This window comes from Nomascus leucogenys, chromosome 16 (genome assembly GCF_006542625.1).
Source record: "Nomascus leucogenys isolate Asia chromosome 16, Asia_NLE_v1, whole genome shotgun sequence".
NCBI lineage: Eukaryota > Metazoa > Chordata > Mammalia > Primates > Hylobatidae > Nomascus > Nomascus leucogenys.
The window spans coordinates 94889532-94902142 of NC_044396.1; the positions used below are offsets into that span (position 1 = coordinate 94889532).

General features: G+C 53.3%; 1 protein-coding gene across 2 annotated transcripts; it reads right to left on the reverse strand.

Moving 5' to 3' along the window:
* Positions 1-4951: 4951 nt before the first annotated feature.
* LOC100605657 (cytochrome P450 11B1, mitochondrial) lies at positions 4952-12403 on the reverse strand. Of its 2 annotated transcripts, XM_003282349.2 has the most exons (9): positions 12161-12403; positions 11621-11776; positions 9595-9794; positions 9254-9457; positions 8812-8966; positions 8276-8442; positions 7797-7875; positions 7520-7717; positions 4952-7082 (listed from the first exon to the last, which is right to left on the reverse strand). In XM_003282349.2, the coding sequence occupies exons 1-9, from the start codon at positions 12397-12399 to the stop codon at positions 6969-6971; spliced, it is 1512 nt and encodes a 503-aa protein (XP_003282397.2). In that variant the 5' UTR covers positions 12400-12403; the 3' UTR covers positions 4952-6968. The 2 variants fall into 2 exon arrangements, with proteins under 2 accessions (XP_003282397.2, XP_003282398.2); XM_003282350.2 differs by lacking the exon at positions 7520-7717 and having other exon boundaries at positions 12161-12400.
* Positions 12404-12611: the final 208 nt, after the last annotated feature.

The following is a 12611-nucleotide window of genomic DNA, read 5'->3' on the forward strand; positions in this document are numbered from 1 at the left end:
TCCCATCCAAATCTCATGTTCAGTTGTAATCACCAGTGTTGGAGGTGGAGCCTGGTGGGAGGTGACTGGATCATGGGGGCGGAGTTCTCATGAATGGTTTAGCACCATCCCCCCTTGGTACTGGACAGTGAGTTCTCAGGAGATCAGGTTGTATAAAAGTGTGTAGCACCTCTCCATGCTCTCTTACTCCTGCTCCAGCCATGTAAGAAGTGCCTGCTTCCTCTTTACCTTTCGCCATGATTGTAAGTTTCCTGAGGCCCCTCCAGAAGCTGAGCAGAAGCTTCTATCCTTTCTGTACAGCCTGCAGAACAATGAGGCCATTAAACCTTTTTTTAAAATAAATTACACAGTCTCAGGTATTTCTTTATAGGAAGGTAAGAACAGACTAATACTCATAAATCATGTTTGATTGAGTTACTGGATACTGTATCCTACTCAAGTTAACATATACAATTATCATAGCCATTAGGACAGAAAAGTTGTATTGCTGATTCTGCCAGCTGAAAGCAAATTACTTCTGGTGGTCATTACTAATAGAAATTTAGAAAAAAAAGCATTTGTCAGTCAATACCTGCATACTGGTGTCTTAGTCTATTTTCTGTTGTTTATAACAGAATACCTGAAACTAGGTAATTTGTAAATAAAAAGAAATTTATTTTTCACAGTTATGGAGTCTGAGAAGCTTTCAGGTTGAGGTGAATCTGGTGAGAGTCTTTTTTTTTTTTTTTTTTTTTTTTTTGAGACAGAGTCTCGCTCTGTTGCCCAGGCTGGAATGCAGTGGCGCGATCTTGGCTCACTGCAAGCTCCGCCTCCCAGGTTCACACCATTCTCCTGCCTCAGCCTCCCAAGTAGCTGGGACTACAGGTGCCCACCACCACGCCTGGCTAATTTTTTGTATTTTTTAGTAGAGACGGGGTTTCACCGTGTTAACCAGGATGGTCTTGATCTCCTGACCTCATGATCTGCCCTCCTCAGCCTCCCAAATGGTGAGAGTCTTATTGCTGGTGGAGACTCTCTGAAGGGTCCCAGGGTGGTGCAGGGCATCACATGGGGAGGGGCTGAGTGTGATTGTGTGTGCTAGCTCAGGTCTCTCTTCCTCTTCTTATAAAGTCACCAGTTTCCCTTGGATGACAGCCCATTAATCCAAGAATGGATTAATATATTAATGGGGGCAAAACCCTTCATAGTCTAATCACCTCCCAAAGGCAACACCAATCAACACTGCCACTTCTGGGTTATGTTTCAACATGAGTTCTGGAGAGGACATTGAAATCATAGCAACTAGGTACCAGGAGACATACTAATTTGCTACAATAATGAAATGATATTGGGTACAGAAACTGCACTTGGAGTCGCCATCTGGCTAAGTTTACAGTACTTTATTGTCATTCTAGAAGATCCATCTGTCTTCTGCTCAGTCCAAATAATCTAGTTGAATGGGAGTAGGGTGGGAATCATCATCCCTCCACTCTTCAAGTCCTTGATAGTGACACCAACATTTGTAATTTTTTCTGCAAATACAATATTGCTTTTTATTTATGGTTTTCCTGGGCAGAAGCAATTCTAGCAGCTTCCATTTGGCTTCTCCTATAGTAATAGCCTTGCTTCACAGGTCAAGAGACCCTTGTGGGATTTTGTCAGGACCTGAGTATGTCTATTCCAGTAATGCATTCTAAACTGAGGGAAATAAGCACTGGATGGGTTTTTGAGCCCATTGGATCCACTGGGAGATGGACCTGAGCTAAAATTCCATTAGTCATCTGAGTTCTATAATCCCTTATATTTGGGGTCTCCTGAAATTAGTGTCAATTCAGAGCCTGTGTTTAGAAATCCCTGAGAAGTGTGACGGTTTCCTTTTCCCCAGTGCAAAGTCACCCTGGTAAAAGGCTGTGAGTCTCTTTGGGGGAGGATGTGAGAAAGATTAATAGTATAAATTTTTGGCAGCGTCGTGGGGTCTGTTCCTCAAGAGGAACTGGCCTACCCTTCAGTCGAGTGGTTCTGGGTATGTAAACTGGCTCAGTGTGGGAATTGATTCAGGGGCCATGACTCTGCTTTTATGATTCCGGTTCAACTTCTGTCCACTTGACCTAGAACTCCTCTGCTTATACAGATCAAATAAGGATTTAGTGGACTCCATACCTATTTATTTGGCATCTAGGAACACTGTGATCAACTAGCCAATGCCATGTGCCTCTGCCAGGCAGATTCTTCTGAGTACGGCTTTGACCGTGCTGTTCATTATTGCGGCCATGCCAGCTTATCTGGTTATTAAGGATTGCCACATGGCCCTGCTGCACCCCTCCCACTGCAATTATTTCCACTGCCTTTAAGGATCCCAGTTAAGTGACAGCAGTTCCCACTATAATGCCTGACCTACAGAGAAGAGTGCCCACAGAGCTCTTCAAGGATAAAAAAACTCCCTTCCCAAATTTATTTCTGACAATCATGGTGAAAGATAACGTCCTTGGGCCTCCAGGGATGAGTGGCCTCCGTGGATTGGCACAGATCTTATATGATCAATCTGCTTTATCATTTCGCTCCCCTTCAGGCTTTGGGTATGTTCCTCTACAGTGAACTAAGATTGTCCTGGCATTCATTTCGTGTGGGCCATATTTTGTTCATATTTCAGCCAACCAACCAAACTATTAGAGCCCATTTCTAACTCTGAAGCTATCCAGAATCTCTGCTTGGAGGGCCCACATCAATAAATTCAGCCTGAATCTAACTTTTCTTTTGTTCGACCATGATCCCACCCACTTGAAGTTCATTTCCATTTGTGTTCCCCTGATGCATCTGCATGTACTGGAAATGGCACATGGTTGTTTTAGAGTGTAGCACAGCTCCTCCTGGGTCACACTTTTCCCTCATCTTTTGGGGCCTGCTGGTACTTAAGTGTAGCTCTAGGTCTAGAAGGAAAGAGAGATGGTGGAGTAGGTTCTGAGACAAATCAACAGTGTCTTACAAGGCAGCTCCCTCAGGGAGGCCATTACAGGTTCTTCAGGCAAAGCAGAGTTTCTGCCATCCTCAAGGACACCTTCCCCTGTGCTGCCTCAGACTCGTGCTCTTCTGCACGCAACACTCACATACCTTCACCTAGGAGAGTGAGAAGGCTGGAGCTGGGGAATTCTTTTCTAGCCAGAGGTGGACGTTTCCAAGGACAACTCTTAAGGAAGAAGAGAGCCCAACAGTCCTTCTCTATCAGTAAAAGGGCTGAGACATGTGAGCAGGGCTAGACTGTGCTCTTTTCCAAAAAAGACCCTGCCTGCTATCTTGGATATCTGGGTCCTGGCGCCTCCAAACCCTATTGCCAGTCCTTGTTTTTTTGATTTTGTTTTTTTGTTTTTTAAATTCCACTGCTGGATACATGTACAGGAAATTTTTCAGGATAAGTGCAAGGAAAACTGCAAAATGCTGTTGAAAGTGAAAGTGCCCATACAAAAGAGTCCCCAGAGAGCTTCTTCATTTCTTTCTATCATGTGAGGACACAGTAAGAATGTCCTATCTATGACTCAGGAAATAGACCCTCCCCAGACACCAAATCTGCCAGCACCTTGATCTCAGATGTCTCAGGCTCCAGATCTGTGAGCAACAAATCTCTGTTGTTTCCAAGCCACCCAGTCTGTGGTACTTTGTTATAGCAGCTTGAATAAACTAAGACAGAAGATTGGTACTGAAAAATGGGGTGCTGCTGGATAATTGGGTAGAGGCTAGAAGGGTTTTGAAGTGCATGCTAGAGAAAGCCTATGTCACCATGAGCAGGCCCTGAAGGATGCTGCTGGTAAGGGCTCAGAACAAGAGGAGGAGGGCTGTAGAGAAAGCCTCCATCTTCTTAGAGAATATCTAAGTGGCCATGGACATAATGGTACTAGAAATATAGATGATAAAAGCCATTCTTATGGAGTTTCAAACAGAAATAAGGAACATGTTATTGGAAACTGGGGGAAAGGTAGTCCTTGTTATAAAGTGGCAAAGAACTTGGCTGAATTGACTTTATGTCCTAGTGTTTTATGTAGAGTAGAACTGGTTAGTAATTAAATAAGATATTTGGCTGAAGAGATTTCTAAGCCAAGTGTTTAAGGTGCAACTTGGTTCTCTTGAATGTTTATAGTAAAATAGAAGAAGAGAAAAATAATTTGAAGATGGATTTTTTTTAAATCAAAAGGGAAGCAGAACTTAAAGATTTGGGAAATTGCCAGTCTGTCCATATTGCAAAATATGAGAAAGCATGTTCTGGAGAGAGCACCAAGGGTGTGGCCAAGGGACCATTTGATAAGATTAGTATGGATCAGCCAGGTGTTGTTCACCAAGACAATGGAAGAATGAACCTGGAGGCATTTTAGAAATAACTGGGGCTGCCACTATCACCACACACCCAAAGTGCAGTAGTCTGGGGGGACAGAATATTTTTAAAGGATGGGCTGTATTTTTCTGTAAGACCTTGGCACTCACTCCCTTGTGTTACCTCAAGGCTCTGCTCCCCACATTCTGGAGTTCTGTTCATTGACCACCCCAAGTGGGCTCCATTGAGCTTATGTGTGTCATGTGCCACAGTGGCTGCCCCTCCAGAGGGCACAGGTAGTAAACATTGGTGGTGTCAACATAGGGTCATCTCCGCTGGAGTGAAGGTTGCATGAGCTGTGGGGTGTGGAAGCCTGCACCTGGATATCAAAGGGTGGAGTGGCCCACAACTTCAGGCACAAGACTGAGGCAGAGGGCTGCTGTGAAAGCCATGCCTAGTGGAGGCAGCGGAGCAGGACAGCCCAGGATCCCAGGTAGGTGGAGCTACCGGTGAGTCATTCCAGTCTCCTGCAGGAATGCAACTCCAACTCATGAGAGCTGCACTGCAGCTGCACCCAGCCAAGCTGCAAGGGCAGAGCATCCTGAAGCCCTGGGGGAAGCAACCCCTGCACCACTATGTTCAGAAGATGGAAAATCCAGTCAAAGGAGATTATTCTTGAGGCTTAAGGTTTAATACTGGTTTGTCACATTCAATTTTGGAGTTGCTTGAAACTTGTTACTCCTTTCTTCTTTCCTGTTTCTCCTTTCTGGAATGGGAATGTTTATCCTATGCCTCTCCAACCACTGTATTTTGGAAGCACATAACATGTTTGATTTCATAGGTTCGCAGCAAGAACAGTTGGACTCAGGATAAATTGTACCTTGAGTCTTACCCATATTTGACTCAGATAACATTTAAACCACACTTTGGACTACAATTTTAAAGTTGATGCTAAAGAGTTAAGATATTTGGGGCTATTGGGGAGAAATGCATGTATTTTGTATATGAGAAAGATGTAGATTTTAGAGAACCAGAAGCAAAATAGTTTAATCTGAATTTTTGTGTCTGCCTCCAGAATTCATAGGCTGAAATCTAGTCACCAAGGTGACAATAATAGCAGGGCAGGGCCATTGAGGGGTGAAGGGAATGCAGGCAGTGCCCTCTTGAATGGAATTGGCATCCTTATAAAAGAGGTCTCTGTGAGCTGTCTTGCCCTTTTCCACCACGTGAAGAAACAGCAAGAAGGTTTTATCTATGAAACAAGAGGTGGGTCCTCACCAGACACATAACCTGCTAACACCTTGATCTCAGCCTTCTAAGCCTTCAGAACCACGAGAAATAGAATTCTGACGTTTGTCAGCAACCCAGTCTATGGCGTTTCCTTAGAGCATCCTGAGTAGATTAACACCAATAACTCTACCTAGGTGTGTTCCCACCCTGGGTCACTTCCTCTCCCTGTACAGGCTGAGTCCTGCAGGGCGTCCTGGAACTACTGACACCACTGGAATGATGCCATAGGGATTTCCCCTTTTATGGGGGAACGAATGCTCTGATCCTCGTCAGCCACCAGGAGCTGGCTGCGGTGATCTTTGCCCTGATGAAAATCCATGGAGATAAAGACAGTCTGGCTGGGCACGTTCTCACCCTGGTGCACTTCCTCTCCCTGCACAGGAGCACTGGGGAGTGGCCAGTTCAGGAGGGGTCAACTCTCTCTGCTGGGCTAGGAGCACGTGAGGCCCAAGGCAGGTTCACATTGGGAACTGCAACCTCCCTGTGCCCACCCCAGGTCGTGGCACATGGCATGGCTCCGTATCAACCAGAGGAATGAGTCAGTAAAACTCATCTGAGTCCTTGTTGGCCCAATCCTGTCTTTCCTGTTGCCAAAAACATTTCTGGAACCACACCCAAGGTTCCCACCCCACATGACTCTTCCATCTCCTTACAGCATCCTCGGGACCTTCCCCAGGGGACAGCACAGGAAGCAGAGGACCCAACGCCCACTGCTGGAACAAGGCCTGGTCCATAAAAGACGAGGCCTGGGGCATGAGGCTGACATGATCAGCTGGGGAACACACGCCCCTCGAGACCCAGTATCACTTGAAAATGGGGATGTCAAGACAAGTGACCACAGGGTCCTTTTTACCCTGCAGGACCCTATTCCAGGGTGACAACTTTCAGAGAGCTCAGGGCATGCTTGAGCTGCCTGGGGGCAGGCTGCAGGAGGCAACTTGACTGGACTCTGAGATGCTGGGATCCCGCTTAATGACTCTGACACAGTCTGCACAGGGGCCCTGGCCAGGGGGAGAGGGACAGGGACATGTAAGACTAGACAGGAAGGCAAGGGACAAAACAACAGCACCCTTGCACGGCCACACGAGGAGCCTGGAGCCAGCGCTGGGAGAGATGGGGGCAAACTGCCCAGAGGACACTGCTTGCTGGAGAAAGGGCCAGGTGGGGCTGGGGACAAGGTCAGGCCCTGTCAGCAAGATCTTCCCCAACTGTGCCCTGGCATTGCTGCTTAGCCTGGCAAACCCTGGTCCTAGAGGCCCTCGGGAGTTCCATTTGTGCTGGGGCTGGTTAGACAGAGCAGTGACTCAGGAAGCTGTGCACGTGGGAGAGAAGAGGGGTGGCCTGGGGTCAGGCAGAGGAGGCTGGTGGCCAGGCTGGGACCCTGGGTGCAGAGACGTGATTAGTTGATGGCCCTGAAGGTGAGGAGGGGGAACGTGCTGGGCCTCAATATGAAGCTGTAGACCATCTTTATATCCTCTTGGGTTAGTGTCTCCACCTGGAGGTGTTTCAGCACCTAGGACAGAAGCCGGGTTTCCATCTGGCCTGGTCCACAGCCCATGGACGTGGTGCAGCCTCCTCAGACCCTCAAAGTTGCAGGGATTATGCTGAAGGGGGAACAGCAGCCTGGGCCCCAACCTGTTTCATTCCTGACCAGCTCCACCTTATTGCCCAAGCCCCATTATCCTGTACAGGCTCCACCCAACTTCCCCGGTTCCCACCTGACCCTGTTTAGCAGCAACCTCACTCAGATGGTATGCTCCTCACCATACCAACTCCTGCCCAGGACCTACACAGCCTCAACCGGGCCCAGGTTCTCCCAGTAACCGCTCTGCCCAGTCCAGGAAACATGCAGGCCACTCCCACTCTGCCGAGGCCAGTCCCACATTGCTCAAGCCCCGCCCATGCTGCCCAGACCCCGCCCAGGCCCCTCCCCAGCCCGGGCCTGCTCACGTGGTGCAGCAGCAGCAGCATCTCTGCCTCTGCCAGGCGCCGCCCGAGGCACTGGCGCATGCCAAAGCCAAAGGGCACGTGGTAGAAGTTCCTGCCGGAGCCCCTGATGTCTAGCCAGCGCTGGGGGTTATAGCGCTCCGGCCTCGGGAACAAGGCGGGGTTGCGACCCAGAGAGTAGAGGAACACGCGCACCAATGTCTGCGGACGGTGCAAAGCGGGGATCAGGGAATGATTGGGGATGGAGGTTCTCAGCTGGAGGGGTGTGGGGCTCACTCACCCCAGCTGGGATGTGGTAGTTCTGAAGCACCAAGTCTGAGCTCGCCACTCGCTCCAAAAACAGACCCACAGGGTAGAGCCTGGAGGCGGGGGCATCCATAGAAAGGGTCCTCAGCTGGACGGGGCTTCACGTGCCCTCTGCACCCTTCCTACCCAAGACCCCGCAGAGGTCCCAGATCCATGGGAAGCCCAGGTAGTGAGGAAGTGCTTCCTTGCACCTGCTGAGCCCGGCCACACCTCCCCTAACTTGAGCAGCCGCAAGCCCAGAGGGACATGCCCCACGTTAATCCCCAGGGCGTTGAAGAGGGATTCCAGAGGAAGAAGAGCTCCCTGTCCTAGAGGGGGAGGAAGAGCAGGTGCAGGGGAATGCGCTGCTGGGTGACGCTGCTTATCAGCCCCAGATTCTGTCTGCCACCACCCAGTGGGGGCTGCTCTCCAGCAGGGGGCCAGGGCCACAGGGAGGGCTCAGCCAGCACCCACCTCAAGGTCTCCTTGAGGGCCGCCCGCAGCAAGGGCAGCTCGGTGGTTGCCTTCTGGGGATGTTCACTGATGCTGGCTGCGGCGGCCAGGCTCTCCTGGCGCAGGGCCTGCTGCACGTCGGGGTTCCGAGCCAGCTCAAAGAGCGTCATCAGCAAGGGAAACACCGTCTGCAGAAGCCATGGCTGCAGGGTCAGACCTTGCACAGGAGGACTCAGCCCCCGGGACACCCCTCCCAGGACAACCTCCCTCTGAGGGGTGGAGACATGCATGCCCTGAGCATGACAGAGCCCTGGGACCCAAGACTTCAAATCCTAATGCCCATCCAAACCCCTTTCCCTGAGTCCTCCACAGAAAGGAACCCCCGTTCCAACCAAGGCAACCTGCAAATGTGTTTATCACATCACAATCCCATGTAAGAAATGTGGGGCCCGTAGCCTGGGGATGGGACACGTGGGTGCTGTGTGGCATTGGCAGGCCCTGCCTGGGAGGCAGGCTTGGCATCACCCTCTCTGGGTGGGGCTGGTTGCCGGCCTGACCGTGTCCACGCTCCCTGCAGTGAGTTCCATAGAGTTGGCCTTGATGGCATCTGGCGACAGTTCCGCATTCAACAGGAGCTCCGCCACGATGCTGGTGTACTGTTGAGGGCGGTTGAAGGCCAGTTCCTGATAGATTTTCTGGATACAGTTGTCGCCTGTCCGGGCAGCAGGAGGCACCCCTCAGACCTTGGTGCTGGGAAGTGTCCTTCAGTGTCCTCCTCCTGCCCAGCCTGCCCCGACACCCAAGTCTCCCTGCTCTCATCCCAAATTCTCCGGATCAGCCCAGCCCAGCCCCAGCCTCAACACCAATCTCCCTGGCAGGACGGTGAGGAATCCCCTGCCCCTCCCTGTGATCTCCATTCCCCGCTGGGCGGTGGAGAGGGAGAAATTGGGCCCCCGTGGTGTCCCTTCCCCATAGCACTGCCCGGGTCCCTGGCCTCACCGTACTGGAAGATGCAGTCCCAGGCCTCAAAGTGCTCCTTCCACACCTTGGGGCTGGTCCAGCGAGACAGGCTCCTGGGCATGAACATGAGCTGGACGGTGGATTTGAACATGACCTCCAGGGCATGGAGGAAGTTCAGGCTGGCAGAGCTGGGGCTGTGGCCAACCAGGCCCAGCCGCTCTCCAAAAAGAGCTAAGTTGCTGGCTGCGGGGAGGATGCGCTGCTGAGCACAAGGCAGCCCCGGGCCTCCTGGCTGCCTCCCCCCACTCCCTCCAGTCACCCATCCCCGTCCCTGGCCACTCCAGGGTCTCTGAGGCTGGACCTTCCCGCCTGGCCCACACCTTCTATGGTGTAGTGGAAGATGCTGGGCTGGACGTCCAGGGTCAGGCTCCCCCGGGCGTTCTGCAGCACCTTCTTCCTGAGGGCCTGGGAGAAGTCCCTGGCCACCGCATCCACCATCGGGAGGAACCTCTGCACGGCCTTGGGCGACAGCACATCTGGGTTCAGCCGCAATCGGTTGAAGCGCCATTCAGGCCCATTCCTACAGAGGCCAGGGCAGAGCTTGTGAGGCCGCCCCAGCAAGACACAGGCCCTGACCGTATCCCATCCTCCTTGTCCCCAAGGGGAATCGGCCTGCAGGGAGCCGACTGGGGGCCCTGGTGGAAGCTGCCTGTTTGTGTTGGAGCTGCAGCCTTTTCTCAGAGTGGCCTCCAGGTGCTGGGCAAAGGCCACTCAGGTCTAAGCAGGGATGAGACGGTAGCTTCTGCCCGCAGGTGCTGACAGGGTAACTGAGGTCATTCCCGGGACCTGGTGCCCCAAGTCTGGTACCACCTCACCCATGCAGGCCCTCCCTGTAGTGGCGGGGAGGGCTTTTCTCCAAGAAAGGAGGTGACCCCTGTTGTCAAGCTTTCCCCACCTCACCCACACAGTGTCCTGAGGGGAAAGCCCCTGGCTGCCCTCTCCTCCCCGCCCTTCACTGCCCTGGGCACAGTGCCTCTGGGGCAGCAGCCTCTGCCTGTCTCTGTGAAGCATCTGTATCTCCTGCAGGACAGAAACCACGCTGTGTGCCTCATGCCATCCTCACCCACAGCCCAGAGTGCGTGGGGGCTCCATGGATGCCCCCAGGGAATGGTGGGCAGGAATTTCCCCTGTCAGCCACATTCCTGCAAAACTCCTTTATTTATGTCCAGCTGGCTGCTGTCAGCTGTTGACAATGATGACAGGCAGAAGATGCACATGCACACGTGTGCCCATGCAAGACCTCAACACCATGTGTGAAGAGACACATGTACACGTGTGCACAGACACTACACCCATGCCAGCACCTGCACATGCACACACAGAGACACTCGTGCACACACCACACATCATACATGCACACACACAGACACGTGCACATGCACATGCACACACAACACGTGCAAATGCAGGTACAGAGAAACACACAGCATGTGCACAGATGCAAGACACACACATACACAGGTGCGCTCCCCTTCCTTCTGTTATGCGCACCCAGCTTCCTGCACCTGCCTTCCTGCCTCCTGACTCCCAGGTATCGTCTGTCAGCCAGCCTCAGTGAAGGCCCCCACCCTTGGATGCCCTTTTACCTAAACCCTGCTATTCTCAAGAGCGGTCTCCTCCTGCCATGGAATGAGGGCTCTCGCCACTGTGACATCCTCGTCCAGTCCTTCCCCCGTCCTAATGACAACATCCCTGCAGGTGACCGACTCCAAGCATCAGCCTCTCCCTGCCCACCTGACCAGGCGCCACCCTCTCCACGGGCCAGGAAACATCCTCCCCAGTGCCATCAACCACCCCACCTCGTGCCTGGCTTCTGAGAACAACGGAGCCACCAGCCACCTGCGTCCCCACCTGCCTCCTGCCCCAGACTGTCCCCATCAGGAAGGTTTGCCGGGACTGCAGGGACCCTGAGCACCCTGAGGGAGGCTGCGGCCCGGGCGAACACCAGGCTCAGCACTCACAGCCTGTGACCTGGGCCAGTGGGGGTCCTCTTCTCATGGCCTCAGTTTTCTGACCTGTGGGAAGGAGAGTCCCCAGACCGCAAGAGAAAGCAGCCGCCGAGGTCGGTGCAGAGCGGGTTCTCACTACACAGAAGGGCTCATTGTTCTGTGTCTTCTCCTCTGCAGAGGTGCCCATGCCCATTTCTCCATCACTGCCCGGCTTCTCCAACCCACAGGGCAGACGCGACCCCACGGGATGGCCGTCCTCTGGGCCGGGTGCTCACCCTCACTGCCCACCACAGGGGCCCAGGGCAGATGTGCTTTTGGGTCCTGCCTCTCTCGCCTCCCCCCTACACACAGGCTGCCCACCCTGCTCCCGGCTCTCAGCTCCCAGCTCCCCGCTTACAGCAAGAACACGCCACATTTGTGCCCACGATGTTGTCTGTAGGCCACCCAGGGCTCCAGGCTCATCCTGCGGGGATGCAGGCTGTCCACCTGCTGCAGCTTCTCCACGTCCTCCGGCAGCATCACACACACCATGCGTGCTCCTCCCAAGTCGAACCTGTGGGGCCAAGCACGAGGCCCTGCTGGACGGGGTCGTGTCCCCCCGGCCCCACCCTGCAGTCCTAATCCAAAGTGTCTCCTGTCCACCCTCCCCGCTCCTGGATTAGCGGCTTCACAGCTGAAGCCCTCCTGCTGCCTCCCTGGAACCTCTCAACTTCAGTGCCTCTGAGTCCTGCCCTCTCTGCAGCGAGCTGGGGTTTGCTCTGTACTATCCCCTGCCCTGGCAGCGCCACAGACCAGCACGTGCTGCACTCCCTCCCCATCCTCCAAAGGATGCAGAGTGCCGGGACCTGCTGGGAATGGCAGTGCTGTGCCCGGCAGGGTCCTGGGCAGCAGGGGTAGGGATCTGGGTGTTCCCAGTGAGGGCCAGGGAGGGCTTTACCTGAAAATGGGCCCCAGTTCCTGGAAGGTCTGGTGCATCTCCAGGTGCAGGTGCTCATAACCCTGCTCCCTCCAGATCTGCAGCAGCCTCAGCCACCTGTTGCCTGGACGCCGGGGCATGGCTTCAAAGGGCAGCACTGTCCTGGAGACGCGGGCAGCTCTAGTGCCCAGTGCCCGTGCCCTTTGCAGGGACAGCCAGGGCACTGCCATGAACACCTCTGCCTTTGCCCTGAGTGCCATTCCAATGCTCCCTCCACCCTGTTCAGCTGCAATCCTTTTATCTTGCCTGGTGCCTTGCCTTGGAGAGGGATCACGTCATGGGAGAACTGGCCCTGGATCTGCCTGAGAAACCGAGGGCAGAGGTCAGGGCTGGAGGCAGGGACTCATTGGGGGTGCATGAGCGTAGACAGGGGAAGAGGACTCTCCCTCCTCCTCCAGGGCTGAGAGGAGCA